We start from the raw sequence: 17,516 nt of genomic DNA on the forward strand, positions 1-17,516 counted from the left end.
GGGGGTGGGGGGGGGGGGGGGCGGCCGGCCGGCAGGTGCAATGGTTGTTAAGGGCGCTGGATTCCCACATGGCAACCATGGCTCAAGTCTTGAACCTGGCAGTTTGCTTTCTCACTTTCCCTCCTTCCCACCCTCCCTCTCTCTCACTCTCTTTCTCTCTCGTCAAATTAAAATGATAATAATAAATAAAGTTAAATGAAAAATTATTTTCAAAAAACAAAAAACATAGATCTGCCAAATTTACCCTAGCTAGGAATTCCTGATTCAGAAATCCCCATGACAAGGAAGTCAGGTTTAAAAGGTAAGGATGGAGTCCTAGATCAGTAATACCTGAGGTAGCTACAGAAGCAAATGCAGAACTGCTCCATAGGGACACGCATTAATACAGGGTCTTCATAAGCCCTGCTGAAGATAAGTTCACCATCAAGATTTACAAAACACAAAAGTCTGCCATGAGGGACTATTAGAAGACAGAAAGAATAATAAGATTAAATATGCAGATATAAAACCTATGAATCATGTATATTTAAAGATAGAAATTGAGCTAACCATCAAGATTTATAAAAGATCTGAAACAGTCTGACATAAGTGAATTTCAGCAAGTGACAATAGGATTATTTGCCTAACACTTTAAGTAATATAAGTATAGGTAAATCTATAAGATACATATATTTAAAGACAAAATAAGGAATTAAAGCATGAGACAGAAAGACACTATTATAATGACCAAGCAGATATTTAAGAGCTCAAAAACAAAACTTTTGGAAATTTAAGAAACAAAATGTAATTTTTGAAATAAAATTTTTAAGTGATGGATGAAAAACAAAATTAATTTTTGAAATAAAAAATTTAAGTGATGGATTATACTGGTTAAACCAAACTGGAGAGAGAATTGAGCAGAGGTTGCATATGTGCTTCCAGTTATTTAAGTAAATCAAAATATTAAGTTTTGTTTCTTTTTTAGTTGCTAGAGTGCACAGGAACTTGCTGGATAAACTAGGACAGGGGGCAGGGTGAGAAAGTACCCCCCTTGGAGAGTGGCCATACCACAGTCTTTTCTGTTTCTCTCGGGATTTGGGGTATGCTTGTGCATGCCTGGCATGTTTTTCAGGCTGTCAGGTCTGGAACTCAAACTGTGTGGTCATCCATAGCGTCACTGGGTGGCCATCGAATTGTAGGTTTTTTAAGAGTTATTGAATTACTTATCACAACTCTTGTAAAAAATGCAGCGATCTCTATTTAAATGTGTACAGAAGACAGCTTCCAAAGCTGCTACCTTTACATAGACACTAAAAACTGGGATGTGAGGCCAAGTATTGGTGCAGCGGTAATGCAATAGAAACCACGTGGAAAGAAGGTCCTGGATTCCTATCCCAGCACCTCCCTGGCCCTGCTGGGCATACATGTTTGTGCTCATGATCCAGGCCAGCCCAGAGTGGGTGAGGACCCTGTTGGGTATATCTTCTGCCCCTTTCTTTCTGAAGAAATAACTAAACCTTAAAAAATAATAATAATGTTAAAAAGCTAGGATGCAGCATGACTAGAAGTGTTTTTACACTAATGTATAACTTTTCTTGAAGGAAAGAATCAGAAGACACTATCCTATTCTGCCTTTAAAACCTGCAGTTGTAGGACCAGCAGTTAGCGTAATGACTATGTTGCTGGACTCCCATGTAGTTGACCACGGTTCAAGTCCTGGACCCGGTGACTTAAACTCATGCTGGGCATGTGTGCATGCATGCCCAAGATCCTGAGAGGAGAATGGAGGAGAAGGGAAGGCGGTGTGCCCATCCCTCCTAGAGGGTGATTGCTCACTTTCTGTCTCTGTCTCTCTCTGACTTTCTGGCGAGCGCATGCACCCTATAGCAAAAAACTTCTCCAAAAACCAACCAAACAAAAAAACCCTACAGTTGGAGGACCAGGAGGTGGCATAATGGTTATGTTGCTGGACTCCTGCATGGCTGACCACTATTTGAGTTTGGACCCAGAGGCTTAAAACTCATACTGGGTGCATATGTGTGCATGCCCAAAATCCTGATAGGAGAATGGAGGAGAAGGAATAGGAGATGGCATGGCCATTCTGCTTGGAGGGGATGATTTCTCGTTTCCTCCCTCTCTGTCTTTCTGGCGGACGCACATGCACTATACCAAAAATCTCTTTAAAAAAAAAAAAATTGCAGTTGGTCAGTCTTAGCTTATCTTCATTTGTCCCTACTGAAATATTATTTTTCTATTTTCAGTAGTAAAGAACAGGAATGAATCCTACTTGCCAGTTTTTCATTTAAAAATATTGTTAATTGATCCTGATTTTTCGTTTTATATACTGTGTTGCTGTAGTTAAAAATTTAACTGAAAAAGGGCAACAATAAGTTTCTTAAGGAAATTATTGCGCAATTTAAAAATATACATTGCAATACTGCTTAGCATATAACTTAACAAGCACCTTGACAAACTTAGGACTAGAAATCAGACATACTGGATACAAATCTTGCCGTGAACCAATCTGGACTTCATTTCTTAATCAAATGAATCAAGGAGGTTAGGTATTGTAGAGTTGACTATCTTTCTTCAGCCTTACGTTCCATTCATAAAGAGACGGTGGGATAGGGAGGAGAGCTTGGACAAGTGCTGTGCTGTCCCTATGGTAGCCACATTTTAGGTGCTTAATAGCTCCATGTGTCTTGGCTGCCCCATTGGACAGCACAAATATAGAACATTTCTCATCATCGGGAAGTCTTACGTTTGGTAGCATTTTTCTAGAGTGACTTTGGGTTCAGAAGTAGAAAAAATAATGAAATGTATGAATAGCTGAGAAAGCTGGCCAAGGCTGCAGACTCCTTGACAGGGATAGTGTATACCGTGGTAATTGCTCTTTGCCTCCAAAATCTTTTTACTCATTACATAAACTTTTTTCCTTTGTTTTTCACTGTCCGAAATCTTACTGAGCAGGAAAAGTTTGTCTTAAAACTAGAATCATCTATTACTATTGTTTTTGGGTTGAAGAAACCTAAGTTAAGCTGTAGAGGCTAGGTTCTAGTATAACTCTCTTTGTGTTCTAGTTAATGAAATTTTAAACTCAGGTTATTACCTATTTGGGTTAACTGGTAGTCCTCTTTTTTTTTTTTAACTCCAGTTTTTGTTGAAGATTATCAGGCAATCACTCACTTAATAATTTTAAATAATTAGGTTTTTTCTTAAATCCTAATTGAGTCAGCAAAGGATTTTAAGCATATAGCTTAGTGCATTTCTTTAAAGGTTTTTGCTATAGGACACATGAGGGAGAGAAAGAGAGAGACAGTGAGAAATCGCCCCCCCCCCCCAGGGGGAATGGCAATCCCTCCTCCTCCATTCTCCTTCTGAGACTTGGGGCATGTACGTATATGTGTCCGGCATGATTTCTAAGCTTCATATCTGGTACTTGAACCAAAGTCAGCCATCTGGTAGTCCAGCACCTTAACCACCATGCCACTTGCTAGGGCCTAGTGCTTTTTCATTCATGTAGTATACTTTTTCCTAGACCACCTTGAAGTTAAAAGAGGTGAAAAATATAGCCCTCCCTTTATGGATATCCTAGTCTCTGGAGACAAACAATTGCAATATAATATGGATCTATTTTAATGGAATTTTGGACTCCTGCGAGAGCGCAGTGCTTAGCACAGTGTTATAAAGTAAGTAATGAATGAATCAAAGAAGTGGGCCATCTAACTCACTTGTCTGTTTTGATACTTCAACAGTGACCACCAACAGAGAGGAAGGAAAGCGCGTTCCTCGGAACAGAGGAAGGAAAGAGGGTTTCTAGTCACAGGAAAAGCACGTAAAGTGCTATCAAGACAAATAAGAGGAAGGAATATGTGGAAAACTACAGGTCGCTCAGTTTTCTCTTTGGGTGGTGGGGAAGATAGTAAAGGAGGCTAGAACAGAGAAAGCAGAGGTCCCATTGTTGAGGGCCCTTTTGTATTTTACCCCAAGAAGTTTATATATAATTCTGAAATACATAGGTGACCACTTAAAATATTTTAAAGCAGGTAAAGGCGTATTGGTCTGAGTGGGTAGGGAAGTGCTCAATGGGACATCACATAGGGAACTAAAATCAATATGGAAAGCTGGGTAACATTAGGTCAAGAATACTAGGCAACCAAAGGAAAGGGACAGAAAAGGCTATGGAAGAGGCACCCAAGGCAAACCTCGCTTTTTTCCCAAGCTCATTAGTGCTGTTCTAGTGCCATATAGGGCACTAGAGTCTCGTTCCTCCTTGGAATTACTATTTCTTAACTTTCTGTTCATATAGATCAAGCTGGTGCTGTCAGTACATTTATTAGCTGATGTTATGAATTAAGTAGATTTTATGGGCTAATCACTTGTTAACTGTGTTTTATTAATGGACAATAGTAACTGTATTTTTGTAACTGTATTGTATTAATGGACAATAGTAAATTCAAACTCAGTTTTAAAAATATTCTTGCTATATAACCAGCTTTTAAGTACACACAGACAGAAGTGAAAACTTAGAAGTATGTTTTTTTTTTCAATTGTCAGAGGGCACATGCTCTTTCCAGAGACAGAGAGAGTGGGGAGAAAGCACCTGCCAGTGGGACATAGTCACACTGCAATCCCTTCTACTCCGTTTCTCCATTATGTTGTGATTTTGGACATGCATGCACACAGGTTGGGCATGTTTCTCAAGCCACAAGAGCTGGGACTAGAACTGCAGTCAGCCACATTGACTCCAGCTCCCTTAACCACTAGGCTACAGGACAGGCCCAGAGTAAAAATTTCATAATAATTTCTATGGGTATTGTTTGTTAAGGTTTCATATTTAGTTATAATATTAAGATTTTTTTTTCTTAGTTTTGCTGTAGAGCATGTGCACTTGCAAAAAAGAGACAGAGGGGTAGGGTTGGGGGATGAGAAAACACCCTCCTGGGGGAATGGCCATGCTGTATTCTCTTCTTTTCCATTCTCCTCTCAGGATATTGGGTACTCGGGCACACCGCTTGGCATATTTGGTAACCTTTCTGGTGTAAGACTTGGAACTACTTAGTGACCCATGTGGGATCCTGCCACCTTACCTACCATGTCACAGGCTAGCCCCAACATTAAGATGTTTTTAATGCAAATTTACTAAAGCTATTGCTCTTAATGAGTCAAAATGAACTTTGAATTCAGTAGCAGACTGGATTAAAATAGAAATGTCAGTGAAGAGTCCCTTTTAAAAATAGTTGTATTTTATAACTGTAGAAAAAAAGTATGAGATGAAGGGGGTGCATTATTTTCAACAGGATCTTGCCATGCTGTGATCCCCCTACCACAGCCGCCCAAGTAGCTAGGATTGCAGCAGCACAGAAAACAGACATATAACAGAGATGCAGATGTTTTACTGTTAAAGTTTAATGTCTCAGACCTATCTTGAAATAGTATACAATAACTATATAAGTTTATGTGAAAGCTAGACACACAATATGGTCTCACCTCTTTGCCAGTAGTCCTGTCTTTCTTTCCTGTCACTTTTAAGTAGGTCTCTGTATCTGTTCTTTGTATCCATTATCATCATTATTGTTCCTTTTTGCCTTTCCTAAAATCAAGACCAGTTCACTATCAAGCCCCCCCCCGAATCTCTCTCTCCCTCTTATTTCCCCATCAATCTAAGCTTCTGTCTTAGTAAAACATTTTGTTTCCTTGATTTATGAAAATAGACAGTATCAGTTTTTAGTTTTACTTTTTCTCCTTGTATTTTGAGCCTGTATCATACATACTCCACTCCAGTGAATGTGCTTGCATCTGTGGCTGGCTTTTTCCTCACATTATCAGTGTGTCCTTTTAGCCTTGAAACCCCATTTTTTTCTCCTCTCTACAAATAGCTTTCAAGTGACTCCTCTTTTTGGGGGGAGAAGGAATTTCTGATATAGGGCGTGTGCTTTAGACAGACAGAAAGTGAGAAGTCATCCTTCAGGGAGGGTGGCCACATCGCAGTCCTTTCTCCTCTGTTCTCCTCTCAGGATTTTGGGCATGCATGCACATGTGGCCAGTGTGAATTTTAAGATGCCAGATCTGGGACTTGAACCACGTTCAGCTACATGGGAGCCCATTGATGAAACCACTGTGCCATCTACTGGTCCCTCAAGTGATTCTTACCTTCATTGCTGCTATCTAACAGTAATAGTTTGTGATGCCAATTTAAAACAAAAGAGTTTATATCTCCTCCTACTCCTGATTCTTTTTTTTTTTTCTTTTTTAAGAGAGATTTGTTTTGTTTTGTTTTGCTATAGGGCATGTATGCCCACCAGAGAGACAGAAAGTGAGAAATCACCCCCAAAGGAGGAAGGCCACACTGCATTCCCTTCTTCTCTGTTCTTTTGAGATTTGGGGCATGCATGCACACACACATGACTTGAGTTTCAGGCCACCAAGTCTAGGACTCAAACCACCGTTGACTACGTGGGAGTCCAGCAATATAACTGCTATACCATCTACTGTTTCCCATTCCTGATTCTTAAGCTGATCCAGTCATGAGATTGGTGACGTATCATTCAGTTTTAAGATAGCATTAAAAAAAAAAAACAAAACACTATTAAAGATCAACTACTTTATTTTATTAGAGGTAAAATACTTATGTCATTACAAATAACTTAGAAATATGGGACATTTTCAGTGTTTTAATTGGATTAAAGGATTATGTCATAGAAGAATTAGGTAAGATTTATGATAAAGATGGCATTTATTGATTATTTACTATGTGCTGGACATTATACTAAACTATTACAAAGCACTTTAGATACTTAACCTCCTTCAGTGCTCACAGCAATTTTATGAAGTTTAGGTGCTGGTTTTGGGGGTTTTGTTTGTTTGTTTTTTGGTTTTGGTTTTTTGTTTGTTTATTTGTTTGTTTTTGAGAGGTTTTTGCTATAGGGCTCGCACGCTCTCCAGAAAGACTGAGAGACTGAGAACTCACCCCCCAGGGGGGATGGCCACGCTGCAGTCCTTTCTCCTCCATTCTCCTCTCGGGATCTTGGGCATGCACACACACATGCCCAGCATGAGTGTAAGCCACTGGTCTGGAACTGGAACTGTGGTCGACTACATGGGAGTCCAGCAACATAGCCATTACACTAACTGCTGGTCCCTAAGTATTGTTTTAAATTGTTACATAAATGGGACAGGAAAGGTCAGAGAAGCTAAATAACGTCCAAATTTGCCTAGTTATTAGATCATTTTATACCCAGACCTTTTCTCACATTAAAATACTTACATTTTTCTCTTATTCTCCATGACACATTTTATATAAACACACATAACCAGAAAACTGCAGTGCTTTAGAAGGGACATTTTTTCGTATGTTGCTATTGCAAGATTTGAGAAGAAAATTTTGATCTTAAAAACTAAGTTCACAAATCCATGTTGATTTGTGTGGATTAAGTTAACATTTATTGTTTGCTTTTTCACAGACTGAAGGGGCTGGACTTGCTACCTGTATAGAACTGTGTGTAAAAGCTCTTCGTTTGGAATCTACAGAAAATACTGAAGTGAAAATATCTATTTGCAAGACCATTTCATGTTTGTTGCCTGATGATCTGGAAGTAAAACGTGCTTGTCAACTGAGTGAATTTCTTATTGAGCCTACGGTAGATGCATATTATGCTGTGGAAATGTTGTATAACCAGCCTGATCAGAAATATGATGAAGAAAATCTTCCAATACCAAATTCTCTACGCTGTGAGCTCTTACTTGTATTGAAAACTCAGTGGCCCTTTGATCCAGAATTCTGGGATTGGAAAACCTTAAAACGACAGTGTCTTGCATTAATGGGAGAAGAAGCATCCATTGTGTCTTCAATCGATGAACTCAATGACAGTGAAGTATATGAAAAAGTAGTAGATTACCAGGAAGAGATTAAAGAAACTTCTGTGAATGGACTTGCTGGTGGAATTGGTGCTAATTCTGGTCTTCTTACAGACAGTGGTGATGAAAAGCAGAAGAAGAAAGAGATAAAACAATTAAGAGAGAGGGGATTTATATCTGCTAGGTTTAGGAACTGGCAAGCCTACATGCAATATTGCGTGCTATGTGACAAGGAATTCCTTGGTCATAGAATAGTACGACATGCCCAGAAACATTACAAAGATGGAATTTACAGTTGCCCCATATGTGCAAAGAACTTTAATTCTAAAGAAACTTTTGTCCCTCATGTCACATTGCATGTTAAACAATCCAGTAAAGAAAGACTCGCAGCTATGAAACCACTAAGAAGATTGGGAAGGCCTCCTAAGATCACAACCACCAATGAGAATCAAAAGACTAATACTGTGGCTAAGCAGGAACAGCGGCCTATAAAAAAGAATAGTCTTTATTCAACAGATTTCATAGTGTTTAATGACAATGATGGTTCAGATGATGAGAATGATGACAAGGATAAATCTTATGAGCCAGAAGTGATCCCAGTCCAGAAACCAATACCTGTTAATGAATTTAATTGCCCTGTGACTTTTTGTAAAAAGGGATTTAAGTACTTTAAAAACTTAATTGCTCATGTAAAGGGGCATAAAGATAATGAAGATGCCAAGCGCTTTCTTGAAATGCAAAGCAAAAAAGTTATTTGCCAGTACTGTAGACGGCATTTTGTAAGTGTTACTCATCTCAACGATCACTTACAAATGCACTGTGGCAGTAAACCTTATATCTGCATACAGATGAAGTGTAAGGCCGGTTTTAATAGTTACGCAGAGCTTCTAACCCACCGAAAGGAGCATCAAGTCTTCAGAGCAAAGTGTATGTTTCCTAAGTGTGGCAGAATTTTTTCAGAAGCTTATTTACTATATGATCATGAAGCACAACATTATAATACCTACACTTGTAAGTTCACAGGTTGTGGTAAAGTTTATCGTTCTCAGAGTGAGCTGGAAAAGCATTTGGATGATCACAATACTCCTGAAAAAGTGCTGCCTCCTGAAGACCAACTTAAATCGCCCGGAGATTCTGTTGAGCCTTCCAAAGTCAATCAGAACACAGAAGAAAGTACTGAGAAAGAAAGATCTGTGCTTCCTCCAGAAAATAATGGTGAGAATAGCTTACAAGCAGATAGAAGGGATGCCTGGGATAAAAGCAAAGCAGAATCAGCTGTGGCCAAGCAAGACCAGATACCTGCCTCTGAGCTCCGCCAAGCCAATGGGCCATTATCAGAGGGCCTGGAAAATCCTGCTGCTGCTACTCTGCTTCAGGCCAGTGAAGTAGCTGTGTCCATTAAGGTATCTCTCAACCAAGGGATGGAGGATAGCTTCAGAAAGCAAGAAAACTCAATCGTGGAAGGCACTGGTGAATCACTGATCACAAACCTACATACACCAGCTGAAAATTGTAATGATTTGTGTCATCCCAGTTTCCAAGAGAAAAAAGAACAGGATTGCTTTCATGAATCCCAGAATACTCCAAATTCTTTAGTAAATTCAGAAACTCTCAAAGTAGGTGACCTTACCCCACAGAACTTAGAAAGACAAGTGAACAGCCTGATGACCTTTTCTGTGCAAAATCAGGCAGGATTTCAGAACAGTTTACCAACTTCCAAGTTTGAATGTGAAGGTAATGTTAAAACATCATCCAGTCTTTATAATTTACCTCTTAAGACATTAGAAAGTATCACATTCGTTCCACCACAACCCACCCTAAGTAGTTCATTAGGAACTCCATCAGTGCCTCCAAAAACTCCAGTTCAGAAATTCAACTGCCAGGTTGAGGGATGTACTCGAACCTATAATTCTTCACAGAGTATTGGGAAACACATGAAGACAGCACACCCTGACCAATATGCTGCATTTAAAATGCAGCGCAAAAGTAAAAAAGGTCAGAAATCCAACAACCTAACTACACCAAATAATGGAAAGTTTGTTTATTTTTTGCCATCACAGGTGAGCAGCTCTGCTAACACATTTTTCACACCCCAGACCAAAGCCAGTGAGAATCCCGCTTGTTCAGCCCAGATGCAGCATGTCTCACCTTCCCTTTTTCCAGCTCACTTAGCAGGCGTGTCAGCTCCACTCTTGCCCTCCGTGGAAAGTGTCATAACTCCAAATATACCTTCTCAGGATAAAAATGAACAAAGTGGTATGTTATGTTCCCAGATGGAAAATTTATCTACTCCTGCCTTGCCAACACAAATGGAAGATCTAACCAAAACAGTTTTGCCTTTGAATATTGACAGTGGCTCAGATCCTTTCCTTCCTTTACCTGCGGAAAGTAGTTCAATGTCTCTCTTTCCTTCACCAGCAGACAGTGGGACTAATTCTGTTTTTTCCCAACTGGAAAATAATACAAATCATTATTCCTCACAGATTGAAGGAAACCCTAATTCTTCCTTTCTGAAGGGGGGTAATGGTGACAATACGGTCTTTCCTTCACAAGTAAATGTTGCAAATGACTTCAATAGCACCAGTGCCCAACTGTCTGCACCTGAAAAAGTCAAAAAAGACCGCGGGCGGGGCCCAAATGGGAAGGAAAGAAAACCCAAGCACAACAAAAGAGCTAAATGGCCTGCAATCATCAGAGATGGGAAATTCATTTGTAGCAGGTGTTACAGGGCTTTTACTAATCCCAGGTCACTGGGTGGACACTTGTCTAAGCGATCTTACTGTAAACCACTGGATGGAGCAGAAATTGCCCAAGAACTTTTACAGAATAATGGACAGCCTTCTCTTCTTGCCAGCATGATTCTCTCCACAAATGCAGTAAATTTACAGCAGCAGCAACAATCTACCTTCAATCCAGAAACATGTTTTAAAGACCCATCATTCCTGCAGCTTCTTGCTGCTGAAAATCGGTCATCATTTTTACCAAATACATTTCCTCGACCTGGCGTGACTAACTTTAATACAAGTGTTAGTCAAGAAGGGAGTGAAATTATTAAGCAGGCCTTGGAAACGGCTGGCATTCCCAGTACATTTGAGGGTGCTGAGATTCTCTCTCATGTTGTTCCAGCAGGCTGTGTCTCAGACTCAGCACCAGGAAGTGCAGCGGTGATGCCAAATGCAACCGTGCCACCCGTGTTGCAGACGGTGTGCCACCCAGGCACTCTGCTCACAAACCAGACCAGGACACCAAACTCCAAAACTTCCACTATTGAGGAATGTAGCAGTTTGCCTGTTTTTCCAGCAAGTGACTTACTACTGAAGACTGTTGAAAATGGTTTGTGTTCTCCATCATTCCCTAATTCCAATGGGCCATCACAGAATTTTACCAGCAACAGTTCACGTGTTTCGGTTATAAATGGTCCTCAAAACACAAGATCCAGTAATTTAAATAAAAAGGGTAACAGTGCTTCTAAGAGAAGAAAGAAAGTTGCTCCCCCGCTAATTGCACCTAATGCCTCCCAAAATTTGGTAACAAGTGACTTAACAACAATGGGACTCATAGCAAAGAGTATCGAGATCCCAGCTACTAACCTTCATTCAAATGTGATTTCAAATTGTGAACCTCAGGCTCTGGTAGAAAACCTAACACAGAAATTAAATCATGTTGACAATCAGTTATTTATGACTGATGTAAAAGAGAACTTCAAAAACAATCTTGAGTCCCATGCAGTGTTAGCCCCTTTAACGTTAAAAACTGAAAATGGTGATTCACAAATGATGGCTTTGAACTCGTGCACAACTTCAGTAAATTCTGATTTACAGATTTCTGAAGACAATGTTATACAGAACTTTGAAAAGACGCTTGAAATTATTAAAACTGCTATGAACTCTCAAATACTTGAGGTGAAAAGTGGATCTCAGGGTTCTGGTGAAACATCACAAAATGCTCAGATAAATTATAACATTCAGCTTCCTTCAGTAAACACTGTACAAAATAACAAATTACCTGACACTTCTCAGTTTTCCTCCTTCGTAAGTGTCATGCCAACCAAAAGCAACATTCCTCAGTCTGAAGTATTACATAAGGAGGATCAGATACAGGAAATTTTAGAAGGCTTACAGAAATTAAAATTAGAAAATGACCTGTCAAGTCCATCATCCCAGTGTGTACTAATAAATACATCAGTGACACCAGCTGCCACTCCTGTTAAACCAATTCCAAGTGTCACAGTTGTTCAGCCAGTTTCTGAAATAGTAAACATTCAGCTTAGTGACAAGGTTAATAAACCCTTTGTGTGTCAAAACCAAGGCTGCACCTATAGTGCTATGACAAAGGATGCACTGTTTAAGCACTATGGGAAAATTCACCAGTACACTCCAGAGATGATTCTTGAAATTAAGAAGAATCAGCTAAAATTTGCTCCATTTAAATGCGTAGTACCTACATGTACAAAAACATTTACAAGAAATTCTAATCTCCGGGCACACTGTCAGCTAGTACATCATTTTACGACAGAAGAAATGGTGAAGTTAAAAATAAAAAGGCCTTATGGAAGAAAATCTCAGAATGAAAACTTGTCAGCCCCACGAATTACGCAAGTCAAAAAACAACTAACTGTGCCCGAAGAAAATAAAAAGGAACTCCAGCCTGCATTAGAATTGAGAGCAGAGACAGAAAATGGTCTCAGTAATGTAGCAGTGACCCCTGAAAAGCAACTTACAGAAAAAAAAAGTCCTGAAAAATCAGAAAGTTCTTCACAAGTGATCACTGTTACTTCAGAACAACATAATACAAATTCTCTCACTAATGTCCAAACCAAAGGACGCAAAAGTAGGAGGCATAAGAAAGAAAAGGAGGATAAAAAACGAAAGAAGCCAATTTCCCAGTCTCTCGAATTCCCAGCAAGATACAGCCCCTATAGACCTTATCGATGTGTTCACCAGGGCTGTTTTGCCGCCTTTACAATACAACAAAACTTAATTCTTCATTACCAGGCTGTGCACAAGTCAGATCTCCCTGCATTCTCTGCAGAGGTTGAAGAGGAAAGTGAAGTTGGCAAAGAAAGTGAAGAAACTGAAACTAAACAAACTTTGAAAGAATTTCGATGTCAGGTGAGTGACTGTTCTCGAATTTTTCAAGCAATTACTGGGCTAATACAACACTACATGAAACTTCATGAAATGACTCCTGAGGAAATTGAAAGTATGACTGCTTCTGTGGACGTTGGAAAATTTCCATGTGACCAATTAGAGTGTAAATCTTCATTTACTACATATTTGAACTATGTAGTTCATCTTGAGGCAGCTCATGGAATTGGGATTAGGACAGGTAGGACAGAAGAAGATGGCATATTCAAGTGTGATTGTGAAGGCTGTGACCGTATATATGCAACTCGATCTAATCTCCTCCGGCACATTTTTAATAAGCATAATGACAAACATAAAGCTCATTTGATTCGTCCAAGGAGATTAACACCTGGCCAGGAAAATGTGTCAAGCAAGGCAAATCAAGAAAAACCAAAGTCTAAACATCGGGGAACAAAACCCAGATCTGGAAAAGAAGGAATCAAAATACCGAAGACCAAACGAAAGAAAAAAAATAATTTAGAAAACAAGAATACAAAAATTGTTCAGATCGAAGAAAATAAACCTTATTCTCTGAAACGTGGAAAGCATGTATATTCTATAAAGGCTAGAAATGACGCCTTGTCCGAGTGCACAAGCAGATTTGTAACCCAGTACCCATGTATGATAAAGGGATGTACTTCAGTTGTTACAAGTGAAAGCAATATAATTAGACATTATAAGTGCCATAAATTATCTAAGGCATTTACATCACAGCACCGCAATCTTCTTATTGTCTTCAAACATTGTTGCGACTCACAAGGAAAGGAAATTTCAGAGCAAGAAGGTGGTAAGAGCGATGTGAGAGATTCTGACACAGGTGTATTAGAGAGCGCTGATAACTCAAAAACAAGTACAGTTCCACAAAAGGAAGTTGAAAAAAATGAAAAAGATGAAGTGGATGAGCTGACAGAATTATTTATTACAAAATTAATTAATGAAGACAGCACAAGTCTGGAAACCCAAGCTAATACCACTGCAAATGTAAGTAATGATTTTCAGGAAAATAACCCCTGCCAGTCAGAAAGACCAAAAGTGAATAATTTAAAGAGAGTTAATAAAGAAAAAAATATCTCACAGAATAAAAAAAGGAAAGTTGAAAAAGCTGAACCCACAACAGCAGTTGAGTTAAGCAACATGCGGCAAGAAGAAGAAACTGCTGTTGCAATTCAAACCAGTGAAGAGAATCCTGCATCTTTTGACTGGAGCTCATTTAAACCAATGGGATTTGAAGTGTCATTTCTGAAGTTTCTTGAAGAGTCTGCAGTTAAGCAGAAGAAAAATACTGACAAAGACCATCCAAATAGTGGAACTAAAAAAGGATCCCATTCAAATTCAAGAAAAAATACTGACAAGACTGCTGTAACTAGTGGAAATCATATATGTTCTTGTAAAGAAAGTGAAACCTTTGTACAGTTTGCCAACCCATCACAGCTTCAGTGCAGTGATAATGTAAAAATTGTTTTAGACAAGACTCTTAAAGATTGTACTGAGCTTGTCTTAAAGCAGCTTCAGGAAATGAAACCTACCGTCAGTCTGAAAAAACTTGAAGTACATTCAAATGATCCAGATATGTCTGTTATAAAAGAAATCAGTATAGGTAAAACCACAGGCAGAGGACAGTACTGATGACTAATGTACTATAAAAAAGTCATTGACCATTTTATTTTAAATAGGAAGCCATCAAGCATGCTAGAATCTTGAAACTTTTTCTTTTTTTTTCTTGTTTTGTTTGTTTGTTTGTTTGTTTTTTGTTGTTGACATGAATTAACCTGGCCAAAAAAGAGAAAAAAACATGACAGTTGTCATGTAAAACTTTTTTTTATCCCTATGGGACTTGATGAACAGAATCATTACTTCAGTTATTGTAAATAGTTGCGCTAAACCTCAAATTTCTATCACCCAATTGCCCTTTTCATGAACTAAACTGAATTATCTGTGTGATTGGTATGTTTCACCAGGTCACTGCTCATGTATAACAGTACTCCTTATTTGTAGATACCTTTTTTGTATATATTTATTATTGTAAATCATGTGCTGCCACCAGCAGTCTGTAAGTCTAAACTATTAAATGACACATTTATATTTGGAATTTTAATTTTTAACTAAGTGATCAAGTTTTTAAAACTGTTCTTTTATTGTTTTAAATTAAGAACTTTTGAACTAAAACTAGAAACTGTCATAGTTCATTGATTTTTTACATGAAACATTTACGAGATCTCAAGATTACTTTTCACAAAGTAGGCACATTTATAGCCACACTTTGCTCTGCTTTGTAAATTTGCCATCCGGGATTTTTGGGTGGTATTCGTGTGAAATGAAAGCAGATCCATTAGTGGTTTCCTATAGCTACAGTGGGGTGTTTTTTTTTTTTTTTTCTCTTCATTGCTTTTAATTGGATATAGTTACTATGAGTTCATGAAATATAATGGAAATGTGAATAAAGAATTTACTACATTGAAGATTTTAAACATTTGGTATTAAAAAAAATTCTTTGTGAATGTGATAGAAACTAGTAGTGTGGAGCAGTGTAAATATTTGAGGTGGTGATTTGTGAAGTAGCCCAGTATTGCCTTAAATAAAATCACATTTCATTTCCTGTTTTATACATGTGATCTTATAAAGATTTTTTTTTCCCCATTTTCTGAGATTTATAGATTGGTGTATAGCTTTAAACTGTATAAACTTTTGTGGAAAAAATTTTTTTAAACATTTTTATAAATCTTAAAATTGGTATCATCAAAGTGAGCCCATCTTGTGTTTATAAAATGCAAGAGTCCTTAACATTTATAATTACATAGATAAAACACTTTCTATAAGGAAGTTGGATGTTTTGATTTTACTGTTTATAGATGTTAGAGTGTACAGATTTGTCTGTATTTTCTTGCCATATCTAATGATACTTTACTCATTAGATGGGTCTTCGAGAGCAGTATTAGTTGTTATAATTATTTTGGTTATTTAGTAGATAGTTAGTGCTTATAGTTTAGATTTATTCACCATATTTATACTGTGGATTCATGGCCAGAGGTTGAGGTTATTTCAGGAAGGATGATGACCTTAAAGTCCAGCTAAAGTCAGTACTGAAAACAAAAGGAAATATCCTTTCAATACTTTTGTTTTTGTTTGCCATAAATAGTAGCATTGATTTTTTTTAACTTTGCATTTGTTATAAAACAGTTGCACTCACTCACAATATTATTAGCCTGAAGTATTGCATATTGTGATGATACAAAAATGTGTATATTCCCTGTGCAACACCAGGTTTGCAGGAAAAATGAAGCACTTAACGTTAACTGATATTGCTGGTACGCTGAATAAAGAAGCATGGTCAAGGAGTGAACTATTTTCATTTGGAAGATATTTTTTTAAGTTTTATTATTAAAGTATTATAGTTTTATTTTTAGGACTTAATGGGTTATATTGAATAGTTGGTTTCACCTCCTTAAGGTTCATGACCTATATGCGTAAAACTTGACACATTAAAATCCCTACCCTTTCGTAAGCCCACTGTTATTTATTAAAATAAAAGTTGTTTTTATGGGTGATTAATACATGTTTTTTTTTTCCTAAATTAACAATAATTACTTTTGAATAATTTTAATATTAAATTTTTGTTAACAATCGAATGTTTCCATAGAGTTTTCTTAGAAGTTAGCCTAGCTCTTCGAGGTGGGCATGTGGCAAAACCACCCACCGTGGTACACAGACACGTAGGTTTGTTTCTGATCATTGTAGTGATGAGCCACTGTCGGATGAAAATGCCAGTGTATTGGGCTTGTGTTTTTTGCTCATTAACATAAGATTGACCACTAGACATTTCTGTAATTGCTCTTCTATCAGAGGAAAGAATTTGCCAACATGGAATGAAATATTATGTTTTTCAGGTAATGTATGCCAAAAGTAATTATGGGTGAGTGGGCTTTTTAGCATGAAACAAAAGTCAAATTATGGTATACAATAAATATGAATTTATAGAATAGCATGTTGGTAAAACTTGATATGGAATGTAATGCCTAAGTATTAAAAAATAATCAAAGTATTTTTCATGGTATGCTTTTACTCTATTGTTTTTGAAATATTTTCTTATTACAGCCTAGGTTTGCATAAGATTTCATCATTTAAAAGTAAATCTTTTTTCTTTTTTTTTTTTTTGAGAGGTTTTTGCTATAGGGCGCGTGCGCTCGCCAGACAGACAGAGACAGAGAGACAGAAAGCGAGAAATCACCCCCTGGGGGGATGGCCACACCACAATCCCTTTTCCTCCATTCTCCTCCCGGGATCTTGGGCACACACGCACACGCGCCCGGCGTGAGTTTAAGCTGCCAGGTCCGGGACTCGAACTGCAGTCGACTACATGGGAGTCCAGCGACATAGCCATTACGCTAACTGCTGGTCCAAAATCTTTTTTTCTTCTAAGCCCAAGGAATTTGAATATTGCAGATCAGAATTATGTTATTCAAAATATGCATCTTATGTGAAATAGTGTTAAGTTTATTATAAATTAGCTAGACATCAGAGAGAATGCCTTCCTTATTTTTCTGGGAAAAATAAGTT

General features: G+C 38.0%; 1 protein-coding gene across 1 annotated transcript in view; it reads left to right on the forward strand.

Moving 5' to 3' along the window:
- ZNF292 (zinc finger protein 292) overlaps window positions 1-16,511 on the forward strand; it is a gene marked incomplete at its 5' end in the record, with an annotated part of 53,701 nt that extends 37,190 nt beyond the window's left edge. Inside the window, 1 exon segment of the mRNA XM_014585882.1 lies at window positions 7,443-16,511. Coding sequence (XP_014441368.1) covers window positions 7,443-14,588 — 7,146 coding nt within the window.
- Between the last annotated feature and the right edge of the window lie 1,005 nt (window positions 16,512-17,516).

The sequence above is a fragment of the Tupaia chinensis genome, unplaced genomic scaffold (assembly GCF_000334495.1).
Source record: "Tupaia chinensis unplaced genomic scaffold, TupChi_1.0 Scaffold000097_1, whole genome shotgun sequence".
Taxonomy (NCBI): domain Eukaryota; kingdom Metazoa; phylum Chordata; class Mammalia; order Scandentia; family Tupaiidae; genus Tupaia; species Tupaia belangeri.